Raw genomic sequence first — 20,395 nt, forward strand, 5'->3', positions numbered from 1 at the left:
CAAAATTATAGTTATGAAGTACCAACAAAAATAATTTTATGGTTGGGCATCACCACAACATGAGGAACCGTATTAAAGGATCGCGGCATTGGGAAGGTTGAGAACCACTGGTTTGGAGAGAGGAAAGGGGCAGATTCCCAACCCTCTGGGCAGCCCAAGTATGGCCTGAAGCTCGAGGTTGGGACCCTTTCCACCTGGATGGGCCACCCCTGAAGGAGAGTGGCTGCTCCTGGCACAGCGTGTGGCTGCGCCCAGGTGTACGCACCCCGGGCAGCCCTCCCAAGCTGGTGTCTTGGGGGATAGGAAGGGCCCAGCCAACATAGCTCAGTGGCTGAGCGTTGACCTATGAACCGGGAGGTCACGGTTCAAATCCTGGTTGGGGCACATGCCCAGGTTGTGGGCTCAATCCCCAGTGTGGAGCGTGCTGGAGGCAGCTGGTCCATGATTCTCTCATCGTTGATGTTTCTGTCTCTCTCTCCCCCTTCCTCCCTCTCTGAAATCAATAAAAATATATTTTAAAAAAATAATAAAAATGTCAGTTGAAAAAACACCTCGAGCCAGCTGAAAGCTATCGGGCCAGACCAACAGGCGGAGGCCAGAAATCCTGAAGGTAGCGATTTTGTCTTTTAAAGGCGTCGTCAGATGCCTCCTCACTGCTCTGCTGCTGCATTTTTGTGGCAGGTGTACATGTGTCTGTGTCCCTTTGTGGGTGTGCTGGGGTGGCAGCAGCCGGTTCATCCACAGCTGTTCCTGCCCCCGAATAAAACGGGACCACGCTTACCCTCCCCTACTCCATTGGCTCCAGGCACCTCCAGTCCCATGGCCTTTATCTGATACACGGCCAGCTCTGGCCCCTCTCTCTGTCCTTCTCTGTGTCTTTTCATTTCCCCCCGTTTCTTTAATCCAGAAGCATCAATACAATCCAGCCCACATCCTAGCACAGAGCTGTGCCCACTGAATCATGGAACTTTTCGTGATGGTATGGGGGAGTGGAGGGGCTCCGGCCAGGAGGCTCTTCCTTCCTGCACCCACCTTCGGTGGGCGAGGGGCCTGGCAGAGCCTGGGCACTGAGTGGGGCAGGCGGATGTGCACCCTGGCCTGAGCCTGCCTGAGGCCCTGGGCGGAAATGACCTTCCCAGCTTGGCAGGGTTCTGTTTCACTCTGGAAGCGGTTGGAGACTTTCCCAGAAGAGCTCCACCTTCTGTGTTTTGAGCAGTTTCTTCCTGAAAGCATCTCAGAGGAATGTGTTCACTTCTCTGCTCCCTGTGCGTCTCACCTCGGCACTGGGGAGAACTGGGTCCCGGGATGACAAAACCAGCTTGCTTTAGATTACTATTCTGGGGAACCAGGAAGAGGGTGGGAGGTCCTACAAGGATCTCCCCTGCCCCCCAAGTTGTGGGTTTTCTTCCACATAAAAACATTTTTTTTTTTTTACATTGTAGTGAAGTATATATAACAAAAATTACCATTGCAACTGTTTCTTAAAATATATTTTTATTGATTTCAGAGGAAGGAAGGGAGAGAGGAGAGATAAAAAATGTCAATGATGAGAGAGAATCACTGATCAGCTGCCTCCTGCACTCCTCCCACTGGGGATGGAGCCCACAGCCCGGGCATGTGCCCTGACTGGGAATCCAACTGAGACCTCCTGGTTCGTATGTTGACGTTCAGCCATTGAGCCACGCTGGCCAGCCATTGTACCTGGGTTTTTTTTTGTTTTTAAAAAATATATTTTATTGATTTTTTTACAGAGAGGAAGGTAGAGAGATAGAGAGTTAGAAACATCGATGAGAGAGAAACATCAGTCAGCTGCCTCCTGCACACCCCCCAACTGAGGATGTGCCCGCAACCAAGGTACATGCCCTTGACTGGAATCAAACCTGGGACCCTTGAGTCTGCAGGCCGACACTCTATCCACAGAGCCAAACCAGTTAGGGCTGTACCTGTTTTTAAGTGTCCAGTTCAGCGGCGTTCAGTACGTTCGCATTGGCGTGCAGCCATCACCCCCTCCGTCCCCAGAGCTCTTGGCCTCTGGCACAGTGGAATCCTATGGTGACTCGGTGCTCAGCTTTTTGAAGAACCACCACATGCTTTTCCACGGCAGCTGCACCATCTTGCAGCCCCACCGGTGGGGCATAAGAGTTCGATTCCTCCACATCCTCGCCAATCCCAAATCAGTGTTCTTGAGAAAGTAGCGGAAATCAAATTAGTCAGGAGGCTGTGGCTATTTGAGGGAGCCCCAGGATTTCGTGGGCCGCGGCATGGGAGCTCCTAGTCCGACTCCTCAGTAACAGGCGGGGAAACTGAGGTCGGGTTTCCAGTCCCGCTCCCTGGTGGCCAAGCTGAAACTGGAAGCCGAGACAGATGGCACCCGGGCCAATGCCTTCTCTCACACTCACACCTAGCAGTTCTTCCTTAGGCTGCAGGCCAAGATTCTTACCCCCCGTTTCTCTGACAAACTAAGGCTTGCGAAGGAAAGATGACATTTTTGTTGTTAATCTTCACTGAGGATATTTTTTCCATTGATTTTTTAGGGAGAGTAGAAGAGAGGGAGAGGATGAAGAGAGAGAGAGAGAGAGAGAGAGAGAGAGATTGGTTGCCTCCTGCATGCGCCCCAAGTGGGGCTGGGGATCGAACCTGCAACCCAGTCATGTGCCCTTGACCAGGAATCCAACCTGTGACCCTTCAGTTTGCAGGACGATTTTCTAACCATTGAGCAACACCGGCCAGGGCAAAAGATGATGTTTTAACACCCTAGCCGGTGAGGCCAGCATTCACACCCAGAGCTGGCTCCTGACCTACTGTGGGCAGGGCAGTACGAGTCCCCTCTGCCCCAAGAGTTTGTGGTTACGCCTGTTTGGGTTGCCGGCATCCTGTCAAACCTCTCACTGTCTAAGCTTCCCTTCTCGCTCTAGGACGACCCCCTCACAAATCTGAACACGGCCTTCGACGTGGCAGAGAAGTATCTGGACATCCCCAAGATGCTGGATGCTGAAGGTAAAGGCACTTTCTGTCTGTCTGGACCTCCACCGCTTTTCCCACCTGCACCCCATGGCCAAGGCGGGGGGGTGGGGGACCAGCAGCCCGAGGTGGGAAGGGAGAAGGCCTGGCCTAAGGGGGTCACCTGAGTGTCGGGGACCCCACAGTTCCCTGAGGTTTGGAGGAAGAGGGGACAGCTGGTGCCGAAGGCTGTTTCTTCGTCAAAGGTCTGAGGATGGTTCTCATCTCTGTTTTGGAGTCAGGGAGCGGGTGCCGTGTGCAGCGTGGCATTCTTTTGCTGTAGGGGAGGGAAAATACCTTTCCCCTCTGCCTTCCTAACTTCTCCGGCGTGGGCCGTGTCGATTAGATGGACACTGAGATGAACAAGAGAAAAGCAAGCAAGTTTATTAACACGTGCATTACACACACACACACATTCATGCACACACATGCACACACACATGCACACGCACGCACAGAGTAACCCAGGCAGGTGGTCTGCATGCACACATAACTTTGTAAGGGAAGGTGGGGGAAGATCAGACACATATGGAAAAGCAAGTGACTTTGGGAAGATGAATGGCCCTTTCAGAGACCAGACGGGAGATGTGCTGGTTTGTAGCAGAATCTGTCTGTGTGGGGGGCCATTTTCAAATGCATACAACAGCAGAGAAAATACAGTGAACTTCCACACACCTGTCACCCAGACAGAACAATTCCCGAGATTTTGTTTTATTTTTTTCTTTTCCCTTTTTGTTCTCTTTGTCGACGTGTTTTAAAGCAAATGCCAGACTTCACAAGTACTTCATTGCTACACACTTCAGACTGCAGACCTTTAACAGGTGGCTGTTTTCTTAGGCAGCGTTCGCACCTTCCCATTGCCGGATTCCTTCCTCCACTATGCAGCTCACAATTCACTTTCCCCGTCGTCTCTTTTTATTTTTATTTTTTAATATATTTTATTGATTTTTTATTACAGAGAGGAAGGGAGAGGGATAGAGAGTTAAAAACATCGGTGAGAGAGAAACATCGATCAGCTGCCTCCTGCACATCCCCCATTGGGGATGTGCCCGAAACCAAGGCACATGCCCTTGACTGGAATTGAACCTGGGACCCTTCAGTCCAGAGGCCAATGCTCTATCCACTGAGCCAAACTGGTTAGGGCCCATCGTCTCTTTTTAGAGTTGGTTTATTTAAATGAGGATCCAACCAGGGTCTGCACATGGCAATTATTGTAGTTATCCCATTTCTAATGCCTTTTCTAGTCTGTAGCACTTCCATCCTCCCTCCTACCCCTTGTATCTCTGCCCCTGAACTTGCCGCAGCCGGGCCAGCTGTCCCCTGTCAGGTTTCTCCCTCGGGTTCGCTGCCTGCTTCCTCGGGGCCCAGTTTCATCCCTCGGCCGTTCGTGTTCCCGTGAGTGGAAGCCGATGCCGGAAGCTGGCGAGATCCCGGCTCAGCATCTCGGCCAGAAGACCTGGTGGCTCAGCGAGCATCCCGTGGGAGGTGGACCTCGTGTGCACTGGCTGGCTCTGGCCCTAAGTCCAGGTTTTTCTTGACAGACATCGTGGGGACTGCCCGACCGGATGAGAAGGCCATCATGACTTACGTGTCCAGCTTCTACCACGCCTTCTCTGGTGCCCAGAAGGTATCCGAGGCCCCTGTTCCTTCCTCGCCCAGCACACCTCATGCCAGACCCCGAGCCGCACCCTCTCGCCCACCCCCACCTCTCCCTGGCCACAGGGTCAGGACGGGCCGTCTCGTTGGTAGAGTTAGCCCCCGGTGCAGACGTGCTGTGTTCTTGCTCTCCCCCTCCCTCCCTGCACCTGTGCCCTCATCTCCCTCTGCTTCTCTGAGAACACGGGGCGAGAGCTCACCTTTTGGGGCCCAGACAGCAGGCAGGGCCGCTGGAAGGCTCAGTGGGCCGCACGCCCTCCGGGCCCACCTCGGTGGGAGCAGGGCTTCCCCTGGGAGGCAGACCCGGGGAGGGGCCTCCTGTCCTCACTGGCCTGTTGGCAAAGGTGCCAGGAAGCCCCCACCTTCCTCCTGCGTGGACACGATTTGGCAGGTCTGTTCCCAGCCCCTTGGGTTTCGGTGCTTCCTCCTGTACCCTGCCGGGGACCCCCATGCTGGGGCACTCTGCACTGCGTTCCTGCACATAAGCACAGCCCCTCGGAGGGAAGACGGAGGGGTGGGCAGCTGTGAGCCCCTTCGAGTGTCCTGGCCCAACGTGGCTCCGAGAGGCCTGAGGCTAAAGTCCCGCGGTGCCCGCTCTGCACTGCACCAGGCCCCACACGGAGGAGCATCGTTCACGCACAGACGGGGGAGACATGCATGTTCCCCCGGCCACGCTCAGTCAGCAGCAGCTGCCCTCTCCCAGGCCCCTCCCAGGCAGGACCCGGGAGCACAGCATCCAGGTCGCCGTGGACACGGGACCACAGGCGTGGCCTGCATGGCGTTGGACCGTGGACTTGTCACGTGCCCCGGCAAATTCCTCATCCTCACACGGTGGCTAAGTGACCCGTCCTGACATGCATGACCGGGGTGCTCCCCCCACCGCCTCCCTCTGCCCAGTCTGCCCCCATGCTCTCTCTCCCACCCTGTCTCAGCCTTGCTCTCCCCTCCCCGTGCCCCTTCTCCTCCTTCCATCTCATTTCCCCTCTCTCTGCCATTCCCTCACTCCTGTTTGTCTGTCTGTCCGTCTGGTGTTCTCTCTGTCCCCCATGCTGATGGGGTGTGTTCTGTGCTGCTGCTGCTGCTGCCGCCCACTGCCTCCTCAACCTCTTCTCCTTCTCTGTGCAGATGTGTGGGCACGCTAAGGCGGGCTGGGAAGGCCATGTGACCTAATGTTTCATGTCACTGCCGCGCCTTCTCGGGCGCGCAGAAGGTGAGCTCTCCCTCGGTCTCACCTGCGCTCCGTCCTCCGGTACCCCGGGCACAGCGTCACGGGGCGGGGCGCGCTCTGAACCTTGGCCAGGACACTTGAAGATTCCGGAGGCTCTGATGGCCGCCTGCATCCCTGTCCCTACCCGCTGGGCACAGTGGGCGTCACAGCCCGGAGGGAAGCCTGTGGTTTCAGCTCCTTCCCTCGACAAGAGCCCTTATCCCAGCAGCACAACTCTTGGCTCTGCTTCCTGTCCGTACCCCTACGTCCCCTATGTCTCTCTCCCTCCTCCCCACTGAGGCCTGACCATCCTCTCCAACAGTCCAGCGGCCAGAGCAGCCAGAAGCCTTCCTGCCTTCTCCCTGGTGTCCAGGCCGGAGGCACAGAGCCCTGCCTGACCCTTCCCCCCAGGCCCGCTCGGACAGCAGGGCAGGCTGCTCACGCACGAGAGGGCCCTGTGTGCACCGTAGACAACGCAGGTTGCAATGCGCATCACTAGAATCCCCCCAACGGCGGTAAAAAAATGCCTTCTCACATAGTCCATGTGACCGTGTTTCAGCTCAGGTGCCTTGAGGAAGAGGAGCCTTTAAGAAATTACACAGAGGCACCATCCCTCCCTGGCCTGGGTGGGCCCCACGGCCCCTCCCCTTCCTTCCAGGCCTCACTGGCGCTGCCGGAGATGGAGGCGCCCTCCTAGGTGCCCGGGCCCTCCCAGGAGGCCCAGCCCTGGCAGCCTCTCCTCTGGCCTGCTTCTCGCTTTCTTTCTCTTTGTTCCACCTCTGCTGCTGCTGCTCTCTCTCTCGGACCCCCCACCTTTTAGCCGGGATGTGAGCAGCATCCATCTGGGTGCCTCGGGGGACCCCCACCCTGATAACCACAGACAGGCTGGCTGCTCTTGTCCAGGGCTCCTTCCTCTTTCCTCCTCCAGGGGTTCTGTCCCGGGCTTTGTGCCAGTTGACACTGGCCTTCCCTGTCAGAACCTTCCCTGTGTCCTGGCTGTGATAATGCTTGGGAGGAGTGTGTGTGTGTGTGTGTGTATGTGTGTGTGTGCCTGCTTTTCTCCCTCCCAAGTCTTACACCACCTACCCCCACGCCCTCTTCCTCTCACTCATCTCTGTTGCAACCATTTCATGCTCCCTTTGTCCACATCGGAGGATAAGACCCCCAGCTCGGTGGAGGGAAGTGGCAGTGAGGGGAGGGAGGGTGTTCCTCTCACGTCCTGGGTCAGGGCCTCACCCAGTGTTGCCCCTCACCACCTGCAAGGTTCAGGCAGCTGCTTGGAGCTGAGCAGGCCATGGCAGGGGGGTGGGGGTCCTTCCTCTCTCCTGCGGAGGAAGGAGAAGTCCTTCAGACACACACCCTTGTGTGTGCTTGTCTCCTTCGCGTCTGGAGCCGAGGTGGGGAAATGTGCCGAAACCCGTGCCCGGTGCCCTCTCTCCCCTCCCCTGTCTTTCTCTTGTCAAGCCTTGGACAGTGGAACTAGAAAGGCAGAGGGTCTAATGCATGCCTGCACGTGTGTGTACACGTGTGTGCAGAGGTAGCAGTACGTGTACCCAACATAGGTGAGTGGCATGCAAGTGTGCGTGATAAGTTTTTCTAGTCAGATGAGGACCAGCTTCAGTTTGAACCATTGGTTGTGGTTCTAATTCTTCCTCAGCTCTCCTCTTCCCTGCAGGGGGTTTTAGAATGAGCAGGCAACACGCAGATTCTGTGGACGCCGATTGTAAAGCTTTTAAAGTTCACGGTCGTGGCCCAGCGGGAACAGTCTCTGAGAAACTCCCCTTTCAGGCTCGAGCTGTAGGTGTTTCTGGATGCGATTAGGAGGTGCCGTCTGCATCCTCTCTTTGCCAGTTGGTTGCTTTATTTGCTGTTGTGGATCTTCTGGGGGAAGAAACCCCCAACTGCCCTGAAGGAATTCATGGCCCATCTGGGAAAACCCTTCATGGAAGGAGGCAGGATGGCTGCTGTGTAGCCAGTGCGCCGCTCGCTCGGCTGCAGACCTGCGGGGGAGGGCGGGTGCGGGGCTGCGGGACCGGGACTGTGGAGCAGGAAACACTTGAGCTTGAGCCTTAAGGGTCGGATAGGAGCCCTCGAGCGAAAGGCTCAGGGAGGGTGGGAAGGGCAGCCTGCAAGAGGAGAGCAGCACGTTAGTGCTGGTCTGGGTCCCGTCCCACTGCTGGAGCAGGGACCGCAGTGGGGACAGGGCTGAGCTGCTGTGGGGCCAGCTCACCTCGGTCTGGGGGACTCCCTGGCAGGACACCGGGGCGGGGCGCTGACTCGGGAGGAAGGAAGTAGGCAATTCTAGTTAGATTTGGGAAATGACGGACTGAGAAGGTCACGGAGGAGGTCTTTGTGGCATTCGTGGGAATCTGTGGGCCGCGGGTCGGGTGTCATCTGGCCACATGGTTTGATGTCACCGTCCTCAATGACGAGGCCTCTCCAGACTCTGCCTGTGGCAGCTGGAGTGGCGCTGCCGTCGGAGTAGCTGGTCTCAGAGCTGTGCGTTGGCTGGGGCCAGCTGGCACTGTCATTTGGGATCTCTCCAAACTCCGGGAATCACGGTCCGTGCTTTTAAAGAAATGACTCGAGCGTAAAACCAAACGTAGGACTGTGATAGAGAAGGTAGTGCAGCTTCGAGTGGGTCCCTGAAAAAGATAGAAACCAGGAAAGGTGAACACCGATTTCCACCAGCCTCTTCCTTCGGCCCTTCAGTCGGGCTGTTCCTCTCAGATACTCTCAGCCAGTGGGGCCTGTGCTGCATCCTTTCTGTCCCCATCTGGAAGAGCTGAGCGTTCTGCTCCTGGGTTCCACCCTCTCTGAGCCCCAAGCCATGACACGGGGGCTGCTTCAGTTTCCGGGTTCCTCAGGGGGCGAGTCATTCTTCCCCGGAACAGATCTCTCCTTTGGGCTTCTGACCGAGCGCAGGCTCTTACAGACGTGGTGGTGCTGGGTGCCCCCGTCCTGAGTTCCCGCCCAGGGTTCCTGAAGCCACGGGAGAGGAAAGCAGGACGTTGCGGGGAGGCCCAGGTCCCACCCTCAGGAGTCTTCTCCTGCCTTTCACTCCAGGGTTAGCCCTGGAGGCCTTACCAAGTCTCTCTTCCCGGGCTGGTCTCTCTGACTTCCTGGGCTGGGAGGGTGGGTGAGGGAACCCCTCTCTACACAGGGACCCAGTGCGAGCAGGTGTAAGCCATCACCCAGCAGGCTCCTATAGGGCTGCCTGCCTGCTTGTGGGGGAGGAATTGAGCAGGGAGAGCGAGGGAGGGTCAGAGTTTGAAGACTGTGCCTGTCATGTTTTCTAAAGTCCAATCTGGATTCCAGCCTGCTTCCTGGTGGCAGGGGATGGGGGAGGGGCAGGCTGTCCCTCAAGGGGGAGACCAAAGGCCTTTTTTTTGTTCCATGATGTCCATGCTTTGTTTCCAAAGGCAGACTTACTGGTTATGACCATGGGTTTTCTTGGTCTGCCTCTCCTGGCGAGGCCAGCCTGGGATGGGGCAGGCTGAGAGGAGGGCTTGGGTCTTTGTAAAAAGTCCCCAGGAGGCCCACATGGGAACTCCCCCAGACCGCGTCCAAAAGGATCCCCCCTTGGACTCCGAAATTGCCAATGGGCTCTGAGGGATGGGCCAGGCTCCCGAGGTCCTAGGCCCTGTTTCCCCAAACCCCACAAATGCAGGCATCACTCAGTCTGCCCGTGTGATAAACTGACACGTGATGTTTATAACTTGGGAGCCCAGGATTTCAAGATGAATGAGGGGGATTTGAGGTTGAGGAGGAGCTTTATTCCTGAAATAGCACAGCGGCAGCTGCTGTTTGCCTGTGATGGGTGGTCCTCCTCACCCCCGATTCTTCCTTTCCTGCTTGGTCAGCACGTTGAGCAGGGGTCTGTGTAGCTACCCCGAGTTCCACACATCAGCACCAAGGCGAGGAAGGCCTCCCTCGGGTCGCCTGCCCTGGCCCTCCAGCCAGTGGGCATGCCAGCCTGGTTCCCGGGACCCTCTGCCTCACAGGGGTCCCCGGGGCCCCCATCTTCAGGGACAGACTGCAGAAAGGAATCTCCCTCTTTGTCAGCTCTTGGGATTCCCCAGGGTTACTTGTTCCTCCAAAGGAAAGACTACCAAACGGGAGTTCTGTGAGCGAAGTGCCGTTTCTAGCACAGAGTTGGGTGGGGAGCAGGGGAGGAGGGTCTAGGATGTGACTCCTGCCCTTAGTTTCTTCTTCTTTTCCTCCCTCATTTTCTTGAGACCAGAGGGCCCTTAGCTCCCCCTCTGACCATTCCCTCCTGGAGGAAACACCCCCCCCCCCACCCCCCGGTCTGACGGTTCGCCCTGGAGGGGTACAGTCTCGACTTTGAGCTTGAAAGGACATTTGTGATGATCTCACTCTGCCCCCCTCACACACACATCCCAGCTTGGTCCCCTGTAAGTCATATGGTTTAGTGGGTGTATGTCCTATTTCAGAAATTCTGCAAGGAAAAAGCATTTACATGTTCTTAGTCATCCCATCCCAATTCTAATGCCTTCCTCCTTCTCAGGAAGCTCTTCCTTACGCCCAGCCTCAGGCTGTCTGGCTGCAACGAAACCCGTTTTGTCTTATTCATCCATCAGCCGTGCGGGCCCCTCTTTCTACAACCCTTAAGCCTTTGTCACCCATCAGCAGGGTCACACTTCCCCGGGGCCCCAAGATGCTTATCATCTTCTCACAGGCTGTCTTCCTTCCATCCCAGGGCCCCCCAAAAGCTCTGAGTTCCCCTCCTTTGCACAAGAACACAGCTGAGTTAAAACCGTCTCCTGAGGGAGGCGTATTAGGAGCGCCTGGCTCTGCCCGTGTCAGGTGCACAGTGCCCCGCACGGCCGGAGGAGGCGGCGTCTCCCTGGGGTTCCTGGGCCTTTGGGTGCGGTTGCCATTCGGGCCCCTTTCGCTCCTCTGGCTGCTGAGCCCACAGGGTGTCTGCGCGCCCAGCTGTCAGTGCGGTGTGTGCTCGGCTTCCCAGGGGTGCCATGCCTACTTCTGGGCGTCCTGCTCAGGCCGGGCTGATCCGAAGCCCTGCGTTTCGTGCAGCAGTGGGTCCTTCTGTTTGGGCGAAAGCGCTTTGAACTTCGGGCCAGGAGCCTTGGGAGATACTGTGGGGACTTTGGGAGGCCCGGGCCTTCTCAGTCCGCTCTTCCTCCGGGGCTCCCCGGTTGGACTTCCTGCCTCTCCAAGATCCTGGCAAATCCAGCCGGGGATCCTGAGCCTGGGGATCCAGGGCCTCCACTTGGAATTCCAGGATGGATGTGATCACCTCGCCACCTGACCTGAGCCTTCTGAATGTATTCGTCAGTGGGTTTGTTGGGTCTCAAACTCAGGCCCTTCTCCGGGACCTTGTTCAGCCACCAGGACCTCTATCCAGCATCCTCGACCCACGGGGCTGAGCCTGGGCTGGCAGAGAGGATGGCGAGGAGGGGTGCGGTGGTGAACTTGAAGTCTCGGGAGCTGGCAGGGTGGAGGGGCATTGTCTGCGCCTGTGCCTCCTGGGTGCTCCTAGTGGCTGACCCGTGCCCCTTTGTCCTCTTGCCAGGCGGAGACAGCAGCCAATCGTATCTGCAAGGTGCTGGCCGTGAACCAGGAGAATGAACAGCTCATGGAAGACTACGAGAAGCTGGCCAGCGATGTGGGTACCCATGGGTTCTCTGGCCCCAGCAAGGCCTGCCACCCCACCCCAAGGGAGAAGGGAGCCCCAGAACCTGTACCTTCAAATCCATCCCAGAGCACAGTCCCAGGCTGGGTGTGGCCCGTGACCCCAGCACAGTTGACCCAGGGAAGTGAGGGCTCCTCTTTGTTCTCCCAAAAGCAGACAGGGGCTCAGGTGCCAATCTCTGGGCTTTAGAGAGAGAGAGTCAGTCCCCGGCTTTTCCAACAGTGAGCCTGGGCAGTCCCTTCACCTCTGTGGGTCTTGGTTTTCTCACTTGCCACGTGAGACTTGAGCCAAGGGGGTCTCAGAGGCTCTGCAGCTGGTGTCTGTTCTGTGAGTGTCACTTAAGCTGGCAGAGGAGCAGGTCTGGTACTGGGGGTATGGGCTGCGGGTGGATGGTTTCCGGCTCAGGCTGGCTTCGTGGCTGGGCCCACCCAGGGGACAGGAAGGGGCAGGGCTGGGTCTGCTCTTCTGCCTTTGACCACACTTGAGTTGTAAGGTTGCACCTGCTTCTCCTTAAAAGCATGCAGCTTTCTGAACAGCTCAGCCCTGCCCCTTGGTGGATCGGCTCTCCAGCCTAGTAGGACCCCAGGTTCTGGGCCCCCAGTGCCTGGGTGTGGTCACTGCTCACCATTCCAGCTGTGACCTTGGCAAGTCACATAGCCTCCAGGGCCTTGGTCACCCCCTCCATAACCCTTAACCCCCAGGACTGTTCAGGTGATTTAGTTTGGGAGCCGTGTATGTCCTGTCACCACCTCCACTGCTCCTCCGTCGCATCAAGGAAAACAGCCCAGGCCACACCCTGCTCGCGCCCCAGGAGCCAGTTGTTCTCTTGTGTCAGGCACCACATTCTAGAAGGCCTTGACCAAGGACCTCAGGGAACAGCTGTTACCCCTGCCCATGGGTTAGACGAGGAAGCTGAGGCCTGGCCAGGCAGTAGACCTAGAACCGGAAGTCAGTCTCCTGCTCTTAGTCCGGTTCTTCCCTGGACAGAGCAGGGAGGCTGTGGTGCCGGCTGGGGGTTAATATACCTCAGTGGCCAGGTTTCACGAAGGCCAGGTTCTCGGAGGGAAGGGCCTGGAACCTGCCCCGGTGGCCTGGGCGTGGCCTGGGGGGGGGGGGAGGTTGGGAAAAGTGTGCTGTTGGGAGAGACGCTTGCCAGCGCCTCCTGTGTGCGTGTGTGTGTGTGTGGGGGGGGGGGACGGACTCGGAGGAGAGGGGCGCTGGCCCTCGTCCCTCCCTCCCTCCTGCATCTCCACGCCCTGACCCGCCCCCAGCTGCTGGAGTGGATCCGCCGCACCATCCCGTGGCTGGAGAACCGGGCGCCCGAGAACACCATGCAGGCCATGCAGCAGAAGCTGGAGGACTTCCGCGACTACCGGCGCCTGCACAAGCCGCCCAAGGTGCAGGAGAAGTGCCAGCTGGAGATCAACTTCAACACGCTGCAGACCAAGCTGCGCCTCAGCAACCGGCCCGCCTTCATGCCCTCCGAGGGCAGGATGGTCTCGGTGAGCCAGGGGGCCAGCTTGGGGTCATTCCCCTCCCCTCCCCTTCCCTCCCCCCCTCCCCCCGGCCGCCCCCCTACCATCAGCCTCCGTCTCTGAGCTGCTCCCACATGGTTCTGTAGCCGGGCCTGATCTGCATATCCTGCCCCGGAAACATTGCTCCTCCAGGTGACCCGCCAGGCTCCACCGGCACCCAGAGGTGGGCGGCTTCTCTCCCCGGGGAGCCTCTTGCTCCTGACCTTTCCAGGCCAGACTGGCCCTTCCAGACCCTAACATCCACCCCAGACTCCCGGGCACCGCCAGCTTCCCACCTCTCAAAAATCATCTTTGCAAACAGAATGTCCCAAAGGGGGCATAATTCAGTAGTGAGAGATAATTTTTTTTCAATTTTTTAGTTGGTTGATTTGAGAGAGAAACATTGATTTGTTGTTCCACTAACTTTGTATCCGTTGGTTGATTCTTGCATGTGCCCTGACTGGAGATTGAACCCATAACCTTGGCGTATGGGGATGATGCTCTAACCCAGTGGTCAGCCAACTGCGGCTCTCGAGCCACATGCAGCTCTTTGGCCCCTTGAGTGTGGCTCTTCCACAAAATACCACTTGCTGGGCGCGCATGTACAGTGCAATTGAAACTTCGTGGCCCATGCGCAGAAGTCAGTTTTAGGCTCTCAAAAGCAATTTCAATCGTCGTACTGTTGATATTTGGCTCTGTTGACTAATGAGTTTGCCAACCACTGCTCTAACCAACTGAGCTACCCGGCCAGGGCCTGATAAAGATAATTTTTACTTCCATGGAATCTTGTTTAAGCACCTAAAAGAACACCACATTTATTACCTTAAACAAGTAACAGATTTTTGTGGTAGGCTATTTCTGATACAAATAAGCAAAATTCAGAACCTAGAAATTAGCTATAATCTTACGACCCCATTATTCACTTAAAAAATTGGAAGGGGGAAAGATTCTCTTAGTCTTTAAGGGAAACCTAAAGCATGTTTTATTTAATAAACTGCTCTTTTTTAAAAAAAACTAACAGATTTCTGTGTCATTATGACATAGATGTCACTTTAGATGTCATTTCTCTCTGTGTACTCTGGAGGACTCGGGGGAGACGTTGTATAAGCCAGAGACATATGTAAAAGGAACTTCAAAAACTCACCAGGGTAGAGTGTTTGCCCTCTAAGATGGAGAGTAAACGAAAAGGCCTGGGCACAGAAAGCCAGGAGCGGGAAAGGGCAAAACCTGCAAACAGCGTTAGGAGGAGGCGGGATTCCAGGGAAATCGGAGCGAGGACAAAGGCCCCTGACGTGTCTACTGTTAGGGAAATTGTGGTCCTTCATGGTTCCAGGCTGAGTCAGCAGCTTTCGGGTGACCAGAACCAGTGCTGGCCGGAGGGTCTGTGCAAGTTCGGAAAAGTGCCCCCCACCCCCACCCCCTTGGGCAGCTGCAGCCAGGCCCCGGGCACGGGCACAGGGTGGAGACCCAGTGAGGGATTCGAGTGGCTTGCAGGCCAGGTTCAGCCCATTGCTGCCTCGCCCAGCAGCTTCATGGTCACTAGCGGGCGGTCCTGTTGCTGGTTCCCTGTCTAAAGAGCTATGGGTTTGTGTTCAGCAAGTCACTGTCCTCAGACTCGTTGCCCAGGTCAGGGTCCCTGCAGGCTCCCAGAGCCCTTGAGCGATCCGGAACCGTGGAGAGACCTGTTGGAGGTCGGTCCTGGGGCCACAGAAGGCCTTGGGCTCTTTCGCCGCACAGCTGAGTGGCCGACGTGGACTCGGACCCCATTCCCTGCCCAGGAGCCCAGGGAAATACCAGTGGGGATGCGTGGGGGCGGGTGGAGATGGCCAGACACGGCCAAGGTGGGCGAGAGGCTCCTGGAAGGCTTGGGGCAGCTGCGGGCTGACCGTGCACCTTCCCTCCCCGCAGGACATCAACAGCGCCTGGGGCTGCCTGGAGCAGGCGGAGAAGGGGTACGAGGAGTGGCTGCTGAACGAGATCCGGAGGCTGGAGAGGCTTGACCACCTGGCAGAGAAGTTCCGGCAGAAGGCTTCCATCCACGAGGCCTGGACGGACGGTGAGGCGGCCGCTTTCACGCTCCCCCAGCCCAGCCATCGGCCACAACTTTCTACTCTTGCTTTTGCTGGTTTTGTTTTCTCTTTCTAGGGCTTTGGCTGTAGGCACGTTGGTTGCCCCCGTATTCTCATCTGTAAAGTGGGGATAATAGTAGCACCAGTCTGCCAGGTTTATGGGGATGAAGTGAATTCGTACATGTGAAGCAGCGAGAGGAGTTCCTGGCGTAGTACAGAGCTAGGCCCATTGCTGATAGCTCAGGGCCAGTGGTCGGCAAACTGCAACTTGCAAGCTACGTGCGGCTCTTTGGCCCCTTGAGTGTGGCTCTTCCACAAAAGACCACATTTGGGCGCGCATGTACAGTGTGATTGAAGCTTTGTGGCCCGTGCGCAGAAGTCGGTCTTTGACTCTCAAAAGAAATTTCAATCGTTATACTGTTGATGTTTGGCTCTGTTGGCTAATGAATTTGCCGACCACTGGCTCAGGCCATCTTAGTGATTTCCCTGAGGCAGGGAGGTGGGGGTTCGAATCCTGACCCTGCCACCAAGCAGCAGTGTAAAATTTAGTCCCGAGACTTGACCCCAGGTCTCCTTTCCTCATTGGGACCACGTGGGTGATGATGTTGCCTTCCTGGGTTCGTTTCCTGGGGCTGCGGCAACAAAGCAACACAAGCTGGGTGGCTTATTCTGACACAGTTCAAACGCCAGAAGTCCTAAATTGGGTGACGGCAGGGTTGCTTCCTATGCTTAGTCCTTGGGTCTGCTGGTTGGCGGCAATCCCAGAATTCCTTGCCTTATTTCCCTCCCTGGGCCTCTGTCGTTGCATAGCAGCTCCTTTCTGCATCTCTGTGACTGAGTCCCCCACTCCTTTTTCTAATGAAAGCACCATCGTTGGGTTGGGGCCACCCTGATCCATAAGGGCCTCATCTTAACCAAGAAAATCTGCAAAGACCTCAGTTCCAGATGTGGTCAGATTCTGAGGTCTGGGTGGACCTGAGTTTGGGAGGGCACCGTTCAACTCAGGACAGCCCCTCGTAGGGTTATTGCTGGCTTCACATTTCATGGCACCTGGCTCTCATCAGGAGATGGTGGCCTGCGTGTTTCCCCTCCACGCCTTCCCTCCTCCTGCTTCTGCCTCCGGTTTCAGAGAAGCAGAGCCCTTGCTTTTCTTGCGTGTGTCTCCATTCCTCCAGCCCGAAGGCACCCGGGCTTTGTGTGTGTGATTGGCAGCTGAGGTTAACTCCAGAGAGAACATCTTATCTGGAATAGTCTTTTCCTCAGACCCCGGGCTGGGGTGGAGAGGGGAATGGGGTTGCCCAAATCTTAGGACCTCAAGACTGTGTCAGCTAGATCCCCCGGGGCAGACCCATTGGCCAGGGGAGGTCTGAGCTCGAAGACTTCCCCACTCAGCTCTGTTATGCCCTCACTCCTTAGGCGAGAGACCAGAGGGACAGCTGCACCCATGGCCACTTGGGGGTGGCTTGGTTTGGTAGGGATAGGAGGGTGCTGGACTCAGTCAGGGGGTTGGCTTCAGCTCCCTGTTGTGGGTACCTGTGCTGGGCTTTGTGCACTGCGTGCACAGAGTTATTTATCCCGGTGTGGACGGTACAGAGCAGAGGGCGATGGTGGAGGTTGTACTCTTCACCTACATGCTTCTGTCATGTCCTCTCCGGGGCCAAGGAAGAGCTCAGAGCACGACACGGAGCAGGAGCCACCCTGTGGGCTTGGCAGCACCAACAGGCCATGAGCAGTGCTGGCAATCGGGCCACGTGGACTCATTCATACCTGAGGGTGTATTGCCCTCTGACCTGGGAATTCCATTTCTTGAGACTGTCTGAAGAATTAACCCTAAGTGTGGGGGAAATCTCGTGTCTGGAGACGTTGTGGTGAGACCATCTGTAGTACACCGTGTGAGTTGAGGGGCCCGTTGAGCACAGTGGGTTGTTCACCACTTGGCCGGATGTACAGCCCCCCCGGGTGGCCCCTGTGAAGACGGTGGGGCCAAGGGAGACACTCGGTGATGTGCTGCTGCTGATCTCATAAGCAGGAAGTGTAACTTATTTATTTTTTAAAATATATTTTATTGATTTTTTACAGAGAGGAAGGGAGATAGAGAGGGATAGAGAGTTAGAAACATCGATGAGAGAGACATCGATCAGCTGTCTCTTACACACCCCCTACTGGGGATGTGCCCGCAACCAAGGTACATGCCCTTGACCGGAATCGAACCCGGGACCTTTCAGTCCGCAGGCCGATGCTCTATCCACTGAGCCAAACCGGTTTCAGCAGGAAGTGTAACGTATATATACCCTGTGGTTTTAGCGCGCCCATAAAGGAAAGGCTGAAAGGCGGAGATAACGAGGCTCCTCTGTAGTTTTTTGTATTGTTATGTTATTCTGACTTACAGGAAGGAGTAGAGGGAAGGAGAGAAATGCCACATTGGGCCCAGCCCTGGCCTCACAGCCCAGCCTCCGTTTACTGAGGGGGCTGAGCGTCCATGACGGGTGCAGCCGGGGTGGGCGGCCAGGCCAGGTCCCTCCCGGGCCTTTGCTAGTCACTTCACAAGGCAGCTGGGAATCTCATCTAAGAGTCCTGAGAGGTCGTAGGTCATTCCGTTGTCCTCCCGGGAAACAGAAACCCAAGAAATGCGAGTCCTGCCTGCCCCTAAAGAGAGAGGACAGTGCACCTGCTGGCCCAAGAAGGCTCCGGCCATCGGTGAATGCAGTGCCTGGACACACTGACCACACTGGGAGTAATTGAGGGGGGAGGGGGGATTCCCTGCAGCCTGGAGAAACTATAAAATGGGGTACCCCTTACTGCTTGGCTTGTTTTTTTTCCTGATTATGCCACGTTGTTTTCTGCTGTCTATAAAGTTAATGTTATGCCCCACACGTTTCCCCACAGCCCGGCATAGCCTCTGTGTGTAACCACATTCATGCTCCATGGAGAGCAGCAGCTTCCCTGGCCGGGCCCCTTAGTGGATAACCCGGTGTCTCACCCTGCAGACGATTGATCGTTGTACAGTGGGCATCCCCGGGGGGTGCACCCCTGGACCCGGAGCCCCTGGGCCCCTGAGGGGTGGAGGGTCAGACCTCCTGTGCCCCGGCTTCCGCTCAGCCTTGTGCCATCTTTCCGGGCCCAGGCAAAGAGGCCATGCTGCAGCAGAAGGACTACGAGACGGCCACCCTCTCGGAGATCAAGGCCCTGCTCAAGAAGCACGAGGCCTTCGAGAGCGACCTGGCTGCCCACCAGGACCGCGTGGAGCAGATCGCCGCCATCGCCCAGGAGCTCAAGTAAGCGTGGCCTGGCCCGGGGCTGCGCGGCTGTGGGAGATGGGCGCTGTGGCCCTGATCCATGAGGGGGTGGGACAGCTCGGTGCCTGGGCAGGAAGGCCATCTACCCCATCCCCCACCCCCCAAATGGGGAATTAGCCAGGGACCCTTCCTGTCACAGGCCTCGGATCTTACCTGTAGCTAGTGCAGGACCAGAGAGTGACCCACCGTGGTTTTGAGTTCTCCCTGCCTCGGTGGCTCCTGGGTGTTGTGCTTCAGGTGCAGCCTGGCACTGCCTCCGGCTGAGGTCGGGGAGGGGACCTTGGAGCGGAGGATGGGCCTTCTTTGGCCTTCTCCCAGTGGCCTCCGGAAAGCAAGGAGCGGGAAGGTTGGGAGGGGCGCCCCTGGCCTTCCAGCACCCCTGGCGCCCCAGCCTCGTGAGGAGGACAGCAGGTCACCCAGGGAGCCTGGGCCACTGACTCCTCCCGTCTCTTCCCTCCCAGTGAGCTGGACTACTACGACTCACCCAGTGTCAACGCCCGGTGCCAAAAGATCTGTGACCAGTGGGACAATCTAGGAGCCCTGACTCAGAAGCGCAGGGAAGCCCTGGAGGTGAGGGCCCCGAGGGAGACGGGGGCCTGCTCCTGCAGCTCTGTGACTCCCTTTGCTTTGGGCAACAGTGCTCCACGGGGCCCCTCAGACCTTCCCCCAGCCGTGGCCTGAGTGCGGAAGACCCACTCACACGGGCACTGTGTCTGGGCTTTGCTTGTGGAGATGCTTCCTCTCCCGCCCTCCCCCTGGCGTGGTGCCCAGACAGCCTGTTCTTTCTGCCCGAGTTTGCCCGGAGCTCCCAGACCTGGGCCACTCGGGGCTGGCCAGGGGGACCTCGGGGAGAGGGGAGGGATTCCGGATATGACCCTGCTCACATGTCCCTCCCTCCACCCCGTTCGACACCCCTAGCGGACAGAGAAACTGCTGGAAACCATCGACCAGCTGTACCTGGAGTACGCCAAGCGGGCGGCACCCTTCAACAACTGGATGGAGGGGGCCATGGAGGACCTGCAGGACACCTTCATCGTGCACACCATCGAGGAGATCCAGGTGGGTGCAGCCCCCTCGCGCCAGGCCCACTCCCCAGGCTGCCCCTGCGGAGAGAGGGCTGAGGACGGCGTCCCAGGAGTTTCATAGATTGGAAACCTTTGCATTGCATTCATTTCGATTAGGTAACCTATGGAGATGGTATAAAATCTGAAAGATGAGAAAGTTGTGCAGGAAGTTCGTGCTCCTATCCCCCGGCCCCCAGAAGAAAGCAGTATGGCCACACACACAGCCTCTGCATACGCAAGCAAATATACTTACTGGTTAACAGTCTCCTCCACACCCTACTCTTACATACAACAGCTTTTATAATATACTGTGTTTCCAATCTTTTTATTTATTTATTTATTGTTAATCCTCACTAGAGGGTATTTTTTCCATTTTTTTAATTTTTACTTAAAAAAATATTTTTATTGATTTCAGAGAGGAAGGGAGAGGGAGAAAGAAATAAGAAACATCAGAGATAAGAGAGAGTCATCGATCGGCTGCCCCCTGCACGCCCCATACTGGGGATGGAGCCCACAACCAGGGTATATGCCCTGACCGGGAATTGAACTGTGACCTGGTTCACAGGCTGACACTCAATCACTGAGCCATGCTGGTAGAGCTTTTCCATTGATTTTTAGTGAGAGAGAGAGGGAAAGCGAGAGAGAGAGAGAGAGACAGAAACATAGTGTGAGAGAGACACATCCATTGGTTGTGTCCAGCCTGGGCCCTGACTGACCTGACCGGGGCTAGGAAGCTAGCCTGTGATCCTTCAGTGTGTGGGCCAACACTAACCACTGAGCCCATCGGCCAAGGCTTGAACCTTGATGTTTAATGTAACAGATACCTTGGAACTTGTTGCATATCAGTAAACAGCCTCCTTGTCCTTTTATAGAGCTGCACAGGTTAGACTGCAAGGGCTTTTGCAAAGCGCTGAG

At 56.7% G+C, this 20,395-nt stretch overlaps 1 protein-coding gene across 3 annotated transcripts in view; it reads left to right on the forward strand.

The window, feature by feature from the left end:
- Positions 1-20,395, forward strand: part of ACTN1 (actinin alpha 1) — a 94,233-nt gene that overhangs the window by 66,240 nt on the left and 7,598 nt on the right. For all 3 annotated transcript variants that reach the window (XM_036433191.2, XM_036433210.2, XM_036433201.2), the window contains exons 7-14: positions 2,916-2,997; positions 4,542-4,627; positions 11,418-11,510; positions 12,809-13,039; positions 14,960-15,107; positions 18,245-18,395; positions 18,878-18,986; positions 19,335-19,475. In XM_036433191.2, the coding sequence (XP_036289084.1) occupies positions 2,916-2,997; positions 4,542-4,627; positions 11,418-11,510; positions 12,809-13,039; positions 14,960-15,107; positions 18,245-18,395; positions 18,878-18,986; positions 19,335-19,475 (1,041 nt within the window). The remainder of the gene's footprint in view (positions 1-2,915; positions 2,998-4,541; positions 4,628-11,417; positions 11,511-12,808; positions 13,040-14,959; positions 15,108-18,244; positions 18,396-18,877; positions 18,987-19,334; positions 19,476-20,395) is intronic.

This window comes from Pipistrellus kuhlii, unplaced genomic scaffold, assembly GCF_014108245.1.
Source record: "Pipistrellus kuhlii isolate mPipKuh1 unplaced genomic scaffold, mPipKuh1.p scaffold_m20_p_1, whole genome shotgun sequence".
NCBI lineage: Eukaryota > Metazoa > Chordata > Mammalia > Chiroptera > Vespertilionidae > Pipistrellus > Pipistrellus kuhlii.